This window comes from Grosmannia clavigera (assembly GCF_000143105.1).
Source record: "Grosmannia clavigera kw1407 unplaced genomic scaffold GCSC_89, whole genome shotgun sequence".
Taxonomy (NCBI): Eukaryota; Fungi; Ascomycota; class Sordariomycetes; order Ophiostomatales; family Ophiostomataceae; genus Leptographium; species Leptographium clavigerum.
The window spans coordinates 986,538-1,002,241 of NW_014040569.1; the positions used below are offsets into that span (position 1 = coordinate 986,538).

General features: G+C 59.2%; 4 protein-coding genes across 4 annotated transcripts; 2 read left to right on the forward strand and 2 right to left on the reverse strand.

Moving 5' to 3' along the window:
- Positions 1-2,321: 2,321 nt before the first annotated feature.
- CMQ_5498 (c2h2 finger domain containing protein) lies at positions 2,322-3,515 on the forward strand (the record flags this gene model as incomplete). The annotated part of the gene is made up of 3 exons (XM_014313085.1): positions 2,322-2,541; positions 2,623-3,182; positions 3,234-3,515. 3 exons carry the CDS (start codon positions 2,322-2,324, stop codon positions 3,513-3,515), a joined length of 1,062 nt encoding a protein of 353 aa, XP_014168560.1.
- A 3,211-nt stretch (positions 3,516-6,726) lies between these two features.
- CMQ_5530 (g2-specific protein kinase) lies at positions 6,727-9,781 on the reverse strand (the record flags this gene model as incomplete). Its single annotated transcript, XM_014313117.1, has 4 exons — positions 6,727-8,750; positions 8,812-9,270; positions 9,330-9,519; positions 9,761-9,781. The coding sequence occupies 4 exons, from the start codon at positions 9,779-9,781 to the stop codon at positions 6,727-6,729; spliced, it is 2,694 nt and encodes an 897-aa protein (XP_014168592.1).
- A 221-nt stretch (positions 9,782-10,002) lies between these two features.
- CMQ_5701 (ankyrin repeat and btb poz domain containing protein) lies at positions 10,003-12,041 on the forward strand (the record flags this gene model as incomplete). The annotated part of the gene is made up of 3 exons (XM_014313288.1): positions 10,003-10,224; positions 10,301-10,349; positions 10,435-12,041. The coding sequence occupies 3 exons, from the start codon at positions 10,003-10,005 to the stop codon at positions 12,039-12,041; spliced, it is 1,878 nt and encodes a 625-aa protein (XP_014168763.1).
- Positions 12,042-12,293: 252 nt separating this feature from the next.
- Positions 12,294-14,773, reverse strand: CMQ_5525 (small oligopeptide transporter; the record flags this gene model as incomplete). The annotated part of the gene is made up of 2 exons (XM_014313112.1): positions 12,294-14,141; positions 14,192-14,773. The coding sequence occupies 2 exons, from the start codon at positions 14,771-14,773 to the stop codon at positions 12,294-12,296; spliced, it is 2,430 nt and encodes an 809-aa protein (XP_014168587.1).
- Between the last annotated feature and the right edge of the window lie 931 nt (positions 14,774-15,704).

Below are 15,704 nucleotides of genomic sequence, written 5' to 3' on the forward strand. Positions count from 1 at the left end.
GGCAATACGTCGGGAACGGGGAGGTTAGAAAAACGTGGCTCTTCAGCATGCTATTGGCGTCCCTTTGTGTGCGTCTGTCCCGCTGCAGCCGATCCGATAGGGCTAGTCCCGTGGCTGCTTCGCGCCCATAGGCCCTCCGTATGGAACTCTTAGCATCACGGGGGCTTATCCGGTGGCAACTGGCGCTTCAGATCGGTGCGAGAATATGCGAGGATGCGCGACCACATCCCGAGGGCATGCGAGGGCATGCGAGAACATGCGAGGGAGCCATGTTCTAGGGAAAGCCACCCGACATGGCATTAGCAAGCGATCAGCACGACAATCGGCACAAAAAGAGATTTAGCAGGTAATCCGCCACACGAGACATCACGGAGATTGTGCCGGGCAACTACGGAATTTTGACCGGCATTGCTGCCGGCGAGCATTGCTGCCAGTTCGTCTACTTCGTTTGTTTCTGGCACTCCGGGGTTCTGATCCATTGTGCTCCATACTCCGTACATACGTGTATTTTGCCCCCCCCTGACAAAGGACGTGCTCTTTTGCACGTCCTCAGCGTATTTGGTTTCTGTCAGCAACAGCCGGCATAAGATCCACCTGGCGATCCGGTCGCAACTGAAGCCTCCTGCACAGACGCACATGTAAAAAAGATAGCACACGCCCCTCTCTCTCCAGAAACGCTTCTTTCCAAGCCCCGTCTCAAGTGTGCACATCCGGTATTAGAGCGTGCCCCTGGCCCCAAACAATGGGCGTTGAGAACTGGTGTACGGAGTACCCCGTACCGTCAGACGGTGCAAATTCCACAAGAACACTGTACACAGAGGCCTGGACCCCAGCTAGGAACTGCGTGGTCCGTACTACATAAAGCGGACAGGGACTCTTTCTGCAGGATCTTCCCTTAGCGTACCACAGTGCGGCACCGTACAAGGGACAGCTCAAGACTACTCTGTATGGCTTCTTTCGTGGGCAGTGCAGGCTAAAGGCAGAATGAAGGAATGAACAAGTCAGGGTACGTCCCAGGGGCGACAAGGGCGGATATTTCCAGCTGGCCGAAAGACGACTGCTTCGCCGGCATGGCGCCTCGTTCTTCCTTTCTGCTTCTTAGCTTTAGTTCAGGCAGAGTGCGAATACAGTGCGGAACACGGTACACTGTTTGGCAGAGCGTGGCCAGCACGCGTCAGAGAGCCTGACACAAAAAGACAAAAAAAAGCAAAAGAAAAGCAGAAAAGCGGAGCAAGCTGGAGAAAGAGCCCTGATCTGGTTAGAATAGCATTGCTGTAAGATCCCACCACCACCACGACGAGTACGTACCATGTGCTGGAATAGTGAAGACGTATTACTCCGTACTTTGTTCGGAGCCAAGCTGCGCCGGCTGCTCGCAACGCTTTGGCGCGTGGCTGATGTCTGAGTGTCAGATGGGGTTTGGTACTTTGGCATCCTGGTATCTCTTTCTGGCTGACCGTCAGGATGACTGACCCCTTTTCTTCTTCTCTGTCTGCAGTCCACTGTCTGCAGTCCTATGCTCCGTTCTCATCCTTGATCGCCACCGCCTTCTCTGATCTCTCTCGTCCTCCTCTCTTTCCCCCTCTCTGCTCCCTTCTCTCTCACCGTCCATACGGTCCAAAGGGGCGGCCTGCTCCAAGATACTTCTCGCACTGATCAGCACTTGGTTCACGCATCCTTGCACTAGCACTGCACCTCTCTTCTGGCCATGACCCTCTCGGGTCAGACCCACACACAATTTGTGACAGATGGGCTCCGCTGGCCGCACATCGCCTAGGGGATCAACGGTGTGGATTTTTTGTGGATTGACGCTTTCCTTGGGGGATCTGATGGGACTCTGCGCTTGGTGGGTGTGTTTTTTTAATTCTTCTACGGCACACCTTAAACTCAGAACGGCGAACATCCACCCCCCCCCCCCCCTTGTCCAACTAGTAGGGTGGGCTTCCAGATTGTCTTTTCCTGTCTAATATGTCTCCCGGCTCTCCTGCGCTCCTCTCTCTCGTCGTGATGCATGCTTATAAGTTCCCAACCCCCCTTTCCCCCTCCTTTGCCTTCAACTTCTCCTCATTATCCAGAGTCTAAACACCACACTATACAACAAAAATTATCCTAGCTGGTTCTTGGTTAATCCTCAACTCTCGACTCGAATCTCTACTGGATCTTGGCACCCTTGTCCTGTCTGCCCATTCTTCTAATTAGAGAGTCCAATCGAACGGTCAGACTCGCCACAGACGTCTCCTTAATCCTCTCCGCCTTCTCCCTCTCTCCTTCCTCTTCTCTCTCCTCCTTACCCACTTCTCACAATCACTTCCTCTACCATCATGGCAACCGCATTGCTCTCACACCCATACACCAGCCAGACGAGCTCACACTACGGCTACACCAGCCAACAACCACAAGGACCGCCATCGCCCCCCATGGAAGACTTTACAAAGTGCTCGCTGCCGTCCATCTCCAATCTGCTGGACCTAGCCGACCAGGGCTCACCCACATCCGAGACCGCGCCGCCGCTGCAGCAGAGCAACGAGTATGCCTTTAGCTGTATGTGCTCTGTCCCCCCTCTCTCTCCCACCGGCTCGCACCCCTCTTCTCGTCCTCCTCTGCTGACACCTCCGCTCCCAGCACAACCCTCCCGGCCCAACACCCGGCCCAGCTCAGCACACTACTCCAGCAGCAACAGCAACAGCCTCAACAACTTGCGGAATGGCGTCCTGCCGCCGACGCCGCCCATGACGTCCGAAGCTTCGTTCGGTGGCTACGACTCGCCGTCCGTGAAGTCGGCCAACCAGCTGCCTGCCGGTGCCAGCAACTACTACTTTGAGTCAACACCGCCGCCACAGCAGCAGCAGCAACAGCAGCAGCAGCACCACTACAGCAGCGCCAGCATCAGCAGCAGCCACAGCAGCAGCAGTCACGACCCGACGCCAGATCACTACAGCCATCACCAACGGCACGCGTCCCACACGCCGAGCAGCTCCCATCGCCCCATCCCGCAACACCGCAGCCTGCCGATGGTGCAGACATCCTCCTCTTCGTCCTACGGCAGCAGCGCGTCCATGGCAGCAGCAGGCGCCACTCCGCAGTCATACATCAGCCAGCCGGCATCCATGGCGCCATACTACTCAGCCCCAGTGCAGCAGCCGCAGGTCTCGGGTCTCTACTACCAGCGGGCCCTTCCTCAGGTTCGTCTTTCATCTGCTCTGCCTCTCGCCTTCACCAGCTAACATGGCCAGGCTTTCCCTCCGATGTCCGTGGTCCAGCCGTCTCCGTGGCAGCACCACCACTACATCTCGCCGGCAGCCGCAGCTGCATTCCCACAGTCGCAGGACCGGTACATCTGCCCGACGTGCAACAAGGCGTTCTCGCGACCCAGCTCGCTGCGGATCCACAGCCACTCGCACACGGGCGAGAAGCCGTTCAAGTGTCCCCATGTCGGCTGTGGCAAGGCCTTCAGCGTGCGCAGCAACATGAAGCGCCACGAGCGGGGATGCCACAACTACGACAGCGGCATTTAGAGGGCCAGACGTTCTGATCGTTTGATCTTCTGACCTCGCACTTCATCTCTCGCCCTCCCTTTCCTCCTTTGGGGGAAAAATACTACTTTTATTTTAAATCTACTTTTGGTGTTGGAACTTGCAAGGCAAGCGAAGTGGGAAACCGGAAACGAGGGGAACACTGGGCGGGTGGAAAACGAAAAAAGGCCATTGGGGCAGACTTCGGCGCTTGTTGTGGGTTTTCAGCCCTTTCTGTTTTGTGTCTCATTGTTTCCTGGACTTTGAGAATACGGGGTTTTACGGGGCAAGGTCGGCAAACCGGATAGCCAGCGACTGCTATAACATGGAAATCGGCGAAATATGCATTTTTAGCATGACTTTTACAATGGAATATTTTTCCCACTAGCAACCAATACTGTTCATGAGCCCGGAGGACAGCATCCGAGCGGAGCGCTCTGATTCGCCGGCATACGATGCTCCGAGAGATGAGCGTTGAACGTCGTGCGTCGGCCCGGTTGCGTGTGCTGCTACAGCTGCTGAGGGGGTGCTGATGGCCTGCTGAACTTTAGGAAAGTAGTGCTGGGCCGTCCTGTTTTAGGCCCCAATCGGTCGCACTAAGCGCCCTATTCTGCTGAATCGTGCTACTCGTAAACGTGGCTCCCTAGCGGCGATCACCCCCTTCTTCCTGGAGCCAATGATGAGTCAGGGTGGCAGGGCATATGTGGTCATGACAGATCGAGGAAAGGGGGCCTCCGACAGACAGCGGCGCATGACAGGATATGGAGGACGCTCCGGGCTGACGAATTGCCGAGGCAAACGACCTCTTCTTTGATGGCTGTCGAGGACGTTCAAGAAAACTCGTACTCGTACAAGATTTTGATCGGGCCGTCAGTTGGCAGCACAAGCTTCGTATGGCAGCTGCAGCCGAATGAAACCTCGCACAAAGCCGGCACGACCTCGATTATTGGATTGCCGCCTTTTCCCGCCAACCAACGGTGCTTCTCTACGCAAGGGCAAGCCTAGACGAGCCACGCTGCAGCTCCTTCTCGGCAAGGGCCAACGAGGGCCAACGAGGAGAGGCTAGGCCCAGCCACATCCAGGCAGAAACGCTCTGGACTGCCAACTCGAGCATTGTTGGCAGCACGAGATTCTGTCTACTACGTCGTAGGCGAGTGCTCATACGGGGCATCGTGCCGATCGAGATCAGGCCACGGAAACAGGGCATTAGACGCACGGACTCGCAGGACGTAGACATCACGTGATGGTATTGGTTGTACTTTCGCGGGTAATGCCAGACGGTTTACCTCTCTGCCGCCTCGGCTGGCGACGCGGCCAGTCGAGCAAGTCAAGGATCGTCGCTGGCTAGCCGGACACCCCCGAAGCGACAGACGAAAAAGCCGCCCAACCGGCGCGCTCGAGGGCAGTGTACACACACAGCATGACGACAGCCCAACAGCCCGTCACACCCTCAGGCCACGGAACGGGCGAGCGCACGAAAGCGGAAAAGGAATAGGAGCAGGGCGGGCAGACTGACATGTGCCGATCGTCGGTTGGCGAGGCAAAGCGGCTATGGGTTTTGTACTTCTTCGTGCCGCCAGCAGGCTCATACGAGCAGTCGGCCCGCCCGTGTTCGCCTTTGCCTGCTCTCGTATCCGAGCCGGCTGGATCGCGTCATGCGGGCGAGGGTGCTGATAGCCGCCCAGCCGTTTGAAAAAACCGTCTGTTGGGCCTTTTGGCGGGAGAAGAACGACGAGGTTACGGAAACGCCTCTTGTCGTTTTCCATGCGTTTCGCTGCGCGGACGATGGCCTGTCGGAGACTGGGTGTCACCAAAGACAGACGGCGGTGCGGGCGAGTGCACTATCGTCGCGCGCTCGCAGATGACGGGGGCGAATGACATATAGCTACGTGCAATGCTCTCTCGTCGCGCCCACGGACCTCCACCAATCTTGCTCTTCATCGGTGCAGATCCACCATCGATCATCCAGCCTAGGCGTGGGGTCTGTTTCGGACAAATCAGCCTAAAGGGGTATTGGCGAAATAAGCTAATCGAGACTGCTCGCATTAGGGCAGTCCTATGGACGGACGATTCCCAATGCAAATGGCGGTCGGTGGCCCTGCTGACAAAGAGCGCACAAAAATACATAATGCCCGGGCTGGCTCTGCCGCGCTATTGCCCGGACGGGATGGCGTCGTTGTTCAGCTGAGAGCTGAGAGAGCGATGCTGCTGCTGCTGCTGCTGTTGTTGGACCTCTGGCCGAAACGAGAGTGCGATCGGACCACTGCCCTGCCGGATTGGGCGTGGCCTAGCTGCGCTTGCAGCCAGGAAACGACGACCGACAAGAGACTACGGAGCACAGGGACTACAGGGCACAGTGCCAGGCTGGAACCGCCCAAGCTGTGCAGGGATCGTCCCTGCAGGCCGCTCCGGTTTCAACGGCCTGCAGCGTCTTTTAAGCTTGCCTTTCTCGTGAAACCGGATGGATCGCTCGGTTAGAGAGGGAGATGGACAGCAAGGACCCTTCCGTCGCCTCTTATTGGATTTGTCAATGACCCGCAGGGGCGCCGAGAACAACTGGAAAAAAGGCCCGCCCTCGGTTGGACCGTCGTTGCGATGTCGCATCCCCAGCGTTTCAGGCCTCCCGGGCGGCGTGCCTATCGTCGGCACAGCACCCTTCCGCTCTGTCTGGGGAAAGGGGGAAGGGGCTCGCTGATTTGAGTTTTGGGTTTGGGTTTTGGTTTGGGTTTTGGGTTTGGGGCGCTGATCCGCTCCCCACGAGAACTGGTTGGACAGTTTGATTGCGGCCGGTCTCTCTCATCTTTGCCTATTCTTAGATGCGTCTTCGTTTCGCCAATCCTTCGTGGTCCTGTCTCCTCCTACACGAGACGGCTATTGGCACGCCTGTGCATTTGGTGCTGTCGTCTGATCTGCAGTAAACAATACTACAACACGACAATACGACAATATGACAGACCGCACCCAAACACCCATATGTTGATCCTGTTATGCATTTCCTCGTCTACCTACTACTCCGTTGGCTTCCGCCACATGCCTCTGGGAATAACTCTCCCAGAATGAGAGAAGAGAAAGCAAAATGAATGTGCGAGAACGGAAGAGTACAGACTTTTGTCCACCCATCCCGTACTGTCGCCGTCGCTCTAAGCCTTCCCGCGTGACAAAGGAAAGAATCAAGGAATGTGTGGTCGGCTGTCGAGCTCTCACGCCTCACGCCTCACGCCCTGCTGCTGCTGCTCCCGCCCATCGACACCGGTACGACGGCGATCATCTTGCGCCGCACCAGAAACGGGCTTGGCATCTCGTCCTGCTCTGGGTCCCAGACGGCCGGCGACTCCATCGAGAGGCCGCCGCGGTTGGCTGCCGCTGCGTGCTCGCGGAACGGCCGCCTTGGGCTCATGTTGCCGGAGCCGCTGCTGCTGCTGCCGCTGCTGTGACCATCGATCACCATTGGCCGTCCGCCGGCGCGCGCCTGCTGCAGCTCCACCAGCGTTCGTCCCCGGATCCCCGGCTTCTGTTTGCTGACTAAGCCATGTCCCAGAACCGAAGCCGGTTGTTGTGATGGTGCCGGCTGCTGCTGCGGCTGCACCGTCGCTTCTTTGTTGAATGACGTCTTCCGCGACAGCACGCGCATCCCGCCGTCGGCCACGGCCAGGAGCCCGAGCCCGTCCGCCCCGGTGCTGCCAGGCGACGAGATCTTGCTCAGATGTCGACCGGGCGAATCGCAAGAGGCCGTGGCCGTGGTGCCAGCTTCGGGTCCTTTGGACCGCGGACGGCCAAAGAGCAGACCACCGCCCGGACGCGCAGTCGGACCGGCCGTCGGACCGGCCGTCGTCTGCTGCGACTGCTTCTTGGACGTGAACAGGTTCTTGCGCGTCTTGATCAGCCGGGTCGGCGACGGGATGCCGGCCTCGTCATCCGAGTCCCAGTCCGACAGCGTCTCGCGCGGGCCACCGTGCCATCGCTGATCGTCGCCCACGGCAAAAATGTTGCCCGAGCTGGTGGTGGGCGCCTTGGTGGCGGCGTTGCGTCGTGGCGACAGCGACAGCGACGCGATGGCCATGGGCGACGGCGACGCCATCTCGACGTCCATCGGCGTGCCGGCAAACATGGTCTGCGCCCGGTGAAAGGGCGTGCGGGCCTGCGGCACGGGCGGTGCGTTCTGGCGCTTGGCAAACGTAGTCGTCGTCGTCGTGACGGCAGAACTGCTGTCGGATGAAGAGACCGATTTTGCTGCTGCTGCTGCTGTTGCTGCTGTGGACTGCGACTCGTCCACCGACAGCTCCGTGATGTCGGTAATGTCGGCCGTCGATGGAAAACCGTCTTCGTCGCCGCTGAAGTCGTCGATGGACGAGTGCATGTTATACTCTGACTTGCTGACCGATGACGACAGTTCCAGATCGACCGACGACGATGGCGGTGGCAGTCGCGGGGCTGCAAACGAGACAGACGATGCCTGTGCTGTTTGTGCTGCTTGTGCTTGTGCTTGTGCTTGTGCCTGGGCTTGTGCCTGTGCCTGTGCCTGTGCTTGTGCTGCTGCCACTGCAGCTGCCGCTTCAGCTGCTGCTGCTTCTGCCTCGGCCACCATCTTCTTCTGGGCCACGACCAGCTCGGCCTCGACGCGGGCCCGCACCTCTTGCTCAAACTTCTTCTGCAGGTGGTCGAGCTCGGCGTTGACCAGGCGATCAATCTCCAGGCGGGCCTTGACCTCCCACTCGCGCCGCATGCTCGCGTCCAGCTCGTGGCGCAGCTGCTGCTTGTCGGCCTCCATCTTGCGCTCCAGCTCGCGCACGCGACGGCCGAGCTGGTCTTCCTTGGCCTTGAGCACCCGGCTCATCTCCACCACCTCCTTCTCCTTGCGCATCAGCCGCACGACCGGCAGGTTCAGCAGCGTCGCCGTGTCCGGCCGCCGGTCCGGGTTCACCTTTAGACAGTCGCGCACCACCGTGCACAGCTCGGGCGAGTAGACCACCGGCAGCGGGGCTAGCTTGCCCTCCTTGATCTTCTGCACCAGCTGGTAGTGCGACTTGGCGTTGAACGGCGGCTCGCGCGCGCAGAGCTCGTAGATGATGCAGCCCAGCGACCAGATGTCCGACTTGAGCGTGTACTTTTCGGCCGCGCAGATCTCCGGCGACATGTAAAAGGGCGTACCCACATATGTCGACGCAAAGTCATGTGACTGGATCATTTTGGCCAGGCCAAAGTCGCCCAGCTTGACCGAGTTGTCCTCGCCGAGAAAGACTGCCGATTAGACTGTCAGTGTGTGCCTTCAACCCTGCCTCTGCCGCTCATCGCCGCTCACCGTTCTCCGGCTTCAGATCCCGGTGTAGGATCGTCACACCGCCCGCCGGCACCTTCGGCTTGGCCGCGTTGCCCAGCCCCAGCACGTTCTTGCCGACCTCAGGCGGGTCTACGCCGTAGTGACACCGGTACAGGGCCGTCACCAGCTGGGCAAAGATGCTCCACACAAACGACTCTTCTGCGTACTGGTTCTTCTGGCTGAGCTCGCGGATCACGCGGCCCAGATCGCCGTTGCCGCAGTATTCCATGTACAGATGCAGGTCCTGCGTGACCTTGAGGTGTTCCCGGTGGTAGTAGCCCACAATGTTGGCGTGCCGCAGCGTCGACAGGATCTGGAACTCGGCGTGCAGCTGCTCGCGCTCCTTCTGCGACATCTTCAGATAGCTGATCTCCTTGCGGCAGAGCACCATGCCGTCTTCCCGACGCCGCACCTTGCGGATCACGCCAAAGGACCCATGACCTGGCTGGGTTAGCAGGCCGTCTGTCCGGCTCGGAGCGTGCGCATGGGGAGTGTCGTACCAATCTTCTCCAGCACATCGTACTTCTGTTCCGTCTCCGACATCTTAGCATCAGGCACCGCAGGCTGTCCACCAGCGGACAGGTCTGCTTGAGCAGGGAAGCGCGACGGCAGGAGCGAGACGGTCAGATCGTCCCAGCACCCGGAAGAAGAGACGGGGAGGAACACAGCAGTGCCCGGCGAAGAGGTGCACTGCTGCCGGATAGGATAGCGACGTCTCGAGCTGTTGGGGGGTTAGTATGCGGCGCCGTTGGGTCGGGTGCGAGAGCGAGGTGTAGAGTTGAGGAGAGTGCACACGCGGAAAAGGTGAAAAATAGAAAAAGAGCCTTGACGATATTAATGCGGTGTCGTTTGGAATACTAGGCCGCTTTGCCGCTGCCAAAAGGCGGTAGTCAAACAAGGGTCACATGTTTACTGAGGTGCAGGAAGTTACCACAGCAACTGGTGGGCTCATGGAAAGTCACGTGACACTATCGTTCAAACTCTTTATCGGGCGGTAGGCATGGGTGATAATGTCTTATTCACGGCTGGCTAAGGAATGAGACAGCGGCTCTAGATGTGTGTCACCTGGGAGGAGCGTCTGGACTTGGACGTGCATTGATTGGAGAAGAGGATTGGACACAGACCGGCAGCCCGTCTTCGCCTTTTGCATTTGTCAGCCAGACAGTGGACGCCATGGCGATGGTCAAGGGCCAGCTCGAGGCGAAGCTGAAGGAGGAGCACGAGCTGATCAGCAGCGGCGTGCTGCGCGAAGAGAACCCGCTGGACCTGTCGGACGACTTTGCCATCTTTCTGGAGGCCTGCCGGCGCGGCGACCTGGGGCAGTGCCAGAAATCCATCTCGACCGGCGTCAACATCAACGGCAAAGACGAGTTTGACTACACGCCTCTCATCATAGTAGGTGTGCTGTGGTGCTGGGGAGCCTGTCTGTGTTGCGCTGGCTAACGGCCGTGGTCTCGGCTCCGTGCTGTAGGCGAGTCTGTGTGGTCACTACGAAGTGGTGCAGCTGCTGCTGGAGTCTGGTGTGTCTGTCCTCTGCCTGTATCCTCTTCCGTCTGTTTCCGTCTTTTCCTCCTCGTCTTCTGTCCACACCCGCTGACAAATCAGGTGCGCTCGCCGAGCGCAACACGTTCCAGGGCGAGCGCTGTCTCTACAACGCGCTCAACGACCGGATCCGCAACCTGCTGCTGCGCTACGACTATGCCAAGTCGACGGATCCGCTGCAGCCGTGGGCCTCGCACATCACGTCGCTGCTGACGCTGGACCGGCCGCCGACGTCGGACATTACGCTGACGACGGCCGGAACCGGAACCGGAACCGGAACCGGAACCGAGGCCGCCACATTCCGGCTGCACCGCTTTCTGCTGGCCGCCCGCTCGCCCTATTTCCGACGCAAGCTGTCGGAGACGCCCGAATTCGACACCTGGCGGCTGTCCAAGCAGGTGCCGGCTGCCGCGTTCGGCCTCGTGCTGCGCTACCTCTACCTCGACGACGTGACGGCCCACGCGACCGCGCTTGCCGACGCCGACGTCGACGCCGATCTTGTCCGCGGCATCGACCGCGCCAGCCGCTACCTCGAGGTCGACCAGCTCTGGGAGGCCATCCTGGCCAGCCATGACCGCCGCCTCGCCCGCCAGCGGTACCAGGACGAGGTCGAGCGGGCCCAGCACCAGATCGGCACCTTCTTCCGCCAGCACGTGCTCGGCAACCGGATCGTCGTCGACGCTGCCAAGGTCGACGCCGTCTGCTGGCCGCCCGACAACCACATCTTTGCCGACTGCCTGCTGCAGGCAGACGAGGAGCCAGCAGAGTCAGTCGATCCAGAAGGCGAGGAAGAAGAGCACGACAGCCTCGGACAGACGTCCCTACACATCCCCGTCGGCCCGGCCGAGGCCACGTCGCACGAGAACCCGCCCCGACGTCGCGCCATCCTCTATCCCGCACACAAGGCACTGCTCGTCCGCTGCGACTACTTCCAGACCATGTTCAGCAGCGCGTTCCGTGAGGCTCAGCCGTCGCCGCACCTGCGCATCATCCCGGTCGACTGCGCGCCCGACGTGCTCGAGATCGTGCTCGCGTTCTTGTACACTGAGCAGGCCGATATCCCGCTCGATCGAGCCCTCGACGTCCTCTACGTCGCCGACATGCTCTTCCTCGACCGCCTCAAGACCAAGGCGGCCATGATCATCAGCACGCTGGGCAGCGGTCGTCGCAACGTCCTCGACGATCCCACCAGGTCCGGCCGCGCGGCCGACGACTCCGACATCAACGTCTACGACGTCCTTCGTGCCGCCTGGGACCTCCGTGTTCAGCGCCTCGAGGAGTTCGCCGCCCGCTTCCTCGCCCAGCGCCTCGAACACTACATCGATGACCCTGCCTTTGCCGACTTCGTCCTCGAGAGCGCCAACCGCCTGCGCAGCCGCCAGGAGACTGACTCCATCGAGCTCGTCGACGATATCCGCTACTTCTTGTCCGAGCGCTTCCGCCTCCGCTTCGAGGAGCTCGCCCTGGTCGAGGCCGAGGCCGATGGCGAGCCCGCGGCTGATGGCGAGCCCGTGGCCGATGCCACCATCGCGGCAGACACGGCAGCCGGCGTCATGCGCACCCTCGATGGCCACGTCGTCGAGGACGAGTTCGACTCAGATCAGCTCAACTACCAGATCCTGCTGACAAAGATAGACAGTCTGCTTGAAAGACTCGGCCTAGACGGATAAACTTGGTGACGGCACGTGATTTTGGTAGCACAAGGCAGCTTACCTAATCTACATTCATCACAGCATCTTACAGCTTCTCTACAAGAGATCTCCTCTACAAATCGGTACAGTACAAGCATAGCTTTATTGGTTAGATCAGATGTGCGTCACATACTAAAGCCGCACCCCGATAGCACACATGGGCTTTGAGTGTTTCGTAGAGATTAATACAACGTGCCAGAGACATGACACGGCGAATCGAGGCATCTTCGCCTACGACCAATTGGACGGGCCAAACTTCTGGCCCGCAGGAAGCTCGAGGTGTAGAGCCTTTCCCTTCATGTCGAGCGTTTCGAGGGCACCGACGTTGCCGAACCACTGCGGCGCCGTGGCCGAGGTGAGGTACAGGCTGAAGAAGATGATCAGGGTAGACACGATCAGGCCGCTGTCCAGACCAGCCGACGTGACGTAGTTGTACTGCATCCACCAGCCAGACCACCTCCGCTTGACGAACCAGTTGAAGAACGTGCCCACGCTGCCCCAGCAGAGGTAGATGAACACGGTGGCGGGCGGCAGCCAACCGGGGCCGCCAAAGATGAGCGGCATGTTGACGTAGCGCCAGACCGACTTGGGGTACCGGCGCGCCAGGAACCAGGTAATGATGGGCGTGATGGCGCCGACCAGCCAGAAGTACTGCAGCTTGTGGTAGATGGCGTCGCCGCTGAACATGCGCTTGGGACCGATAGCACCCCAAATGACTGAAGCGGTGTAAAACACCTTCGCGTTGGCGCACGTGTACGAGTTCTTCTGATCGTCCGAGCAGACGTCGTGGATCGATCCCAGCGCCCAGTTCATGACCGCAATCTGCACAATCGCAGACCAGATCGACGCCGCCAACTGCGCCCAGAACATAGTGCGAGGCGGCACCTTCATGTAGTGGCCCAGCTTCAGGTCCTGGGCAAAGTACAGCGCCTGCGACATGCAGAGGTAGCCGTAGTTCTTGAACATCATCATCGCTAGCGGCCGGCCCGGAAGCATGTAACCGACGATGAACTCGGTCAGCACGTTCAGCCCCAGCTGGATGTTGGTGATGGCCTGGATGATGCCAATCGGAATCGTCCACACCAGCGGCAGAATCATGCACACAATGTAGCCCCACCAAGGGAAGTCGGTTGGCCAGCCACAGACGACGGCAAAGGAGAGGCCGATCATAATGACAAAGAGCACCGCGTACCACCAGTCCTCCGCGTCGCGGTACTTCTTCATCAGCCGCATGTGCACGTCGTCCTCCTGGTGGCGCGCAAGCCGGAACTGCGACCAGATCTCCTGGCCGTGGTACAGCACCACGTGCACCACCACGGACGCAACGGCCGCAAACGACAGGCCGTACGTAAGGGCAAACTGCGTCGAGAGGAAGAGCGGCGAGTAGGCCTTGTACTTGGCCTCGTCGAACTTCAGGTCGGTCAGAATCTCTGTCACGTTGTACTTGTGGCCGGTGTTGGCAAAGGCGCTAGAACTTTGCACCGGCAGATAGCCGCTGTCCCACACGTTGCTAAAGTGCAGGCCCGACGAGACGACAACGAAGAACAAGATGATGCCGAAGAGCGAGTTGGCAATGGCATGGAACGGCGGGATCAGCGGCGAGCCAAGATAGCCTGACACGATCGTCCAGTCAAGCGTCATCGGCATCAGGCCGTAGCCACTAAGGCCGCCAAACACCTGGTTGACCACCTTGCTCTTGGGCCAGATCCATGTGAGCCAGCAGAACCAGCTCAAACCCTGGAAGATCCAGCCGGGGAACCAGTACCACACAAAGGCCAGCACGAACACGATCATGAACCAGCGGTAGCGCCCGACCCGCCATCCGTTGGTGTGGGCCGGGTCAGACGGCGAGTGGTCGTGCAGCGTGTAGAAGAGCGCTGCATTGACCAGGTCGCTGGGCCAGATCATGGCCGCCGGCCACACGAGGAAGCGACGCGACAGCCCGGCAATACCGTAGCCCGTGCAGAGCGTGGTGATGCCGAACAGGATCTGCCAGCCCCAGCCAAAGTATTGGTGGTACCACTTTTCCTGGGCAATGATGACGTCCGTGGCATAGAGAGCACCACCACCATAGGCAGCCTGCCCGGTCAGTACGGAGACGGAAGCAGAGACAGGGGGAGAGCACTCACATTGGACATGACCACGATGATCACGTGCTCCTTAAAGTTGAACGGGCCCGGCTTCAGGTTGAACTTGAGTCCGCAGAGGCTCCAAACGCGGTCGGGGAAGACGACGTCCCAGAGCAGGCCGATGGGGTACGCCACCAGCTGGATCACGTACGTCGTCACCGTGACGCTGGGGTTGCGCAGCGAGAAGAGCATGTTGACGCCGGAGCCGACGGTGCAGAGAACCATCCCAATCACCCAGGCGCGGATCGTGTTGGCCGGCAGGTCGACGTCGTAGTTGCGGACAGACGCGCGCACCTCGGCGTACGGCGAGTTGTCCTCGACGATGACCTGCTCCATCTGCAGCCCCTTCTCAGCATTGCCGCTCTGCAGCGCATCGTCAATGTCGTTGAGCTCCTCGATTGGCAAATTGGGATCGAATTGGTGCAGGTTCTTGAATTGCTTGAGCGTGTTGAGCGCGTCCGAGCCCGTGGCCGCCTGGATGTTGTCCTCTTCCACGCCGTAAGCCCCGCTGGTGGCGGGGAGAATCTCCGGCTGTATCTCGCCAGGCTCATGCCTCCGACGGAAGTTGAAGAGGCCGGCCATGATTGCGAGATCGTCTGCTGTCTGGTCTCGTTCTTCTGGAGGGGGGGTGGAAACCCGCAAAGGCAGACAGCGAGAAGGGAAGGAGCTGTGAAGAACAGAAACGAGGGGAAGGCGCGCCCGAATCTAGGGGGGGGGGCTATTCTATAATTATATAAACGGCGCAATAGGCTCGCAATGACTCGTACTATGTGCCACAGCAGACACCATGTATGACTGTACGAGTTGTACGAGTTATCCCATACGAACTCATATGCTGTCCCACACATATGCACACATGCAGCAGGGGGTCACCTACTGCTTTCTTGGGTTTTAACATGACTTTTTCCGGCCTTGGCTGTATTCGTTGCCCCCCAATCCTTCGTATGCACTTGCCTTTGCGAAAGATATCCCGCCCCGTCTTTTTTCTTGCCGATCAGACAGACAAGAGATACCCGGAGCTGGGTGGGGCCTAAGGTCTTTCCCTAGTCACATGTCAGTCGTCTGTATCGCTCAAATCCCCGGTGTTTTCCGTGTCCGTCTTCTTCGATACGAAGTGGGTAGAGAGACAACTGCCACTTTTTTGTGCGTCTGTCAGTTGCTTAAAACTAGCCCGGTTTCTGTTACTCCTCCCAGGTCGTGACAAAAATCACCCGCATGCCCACATCCATCAGACTATTCGTTACTATGGTCGAATGGGAAGGTCAAAACAAAGACCGGGCGGGGGAATTGGGCAAGAACTGGCCGTCCAACGGGACACTTTTTCCAGAAGCTGTCTTGCGTTTTATTCACCTTCCTAAATTAGAAGTCTAGTATACAACTCTGCACTAACAGCAACTGGTGGCGTTACAGCGCACACGGACACCCACTGCCCCATTGGGCGATGCTAGCCGCTGTTGTCGTGACCCGGAGCAAATGCAATTTCGGGAATGAATGCAACCTCGTTTCTCGCCTG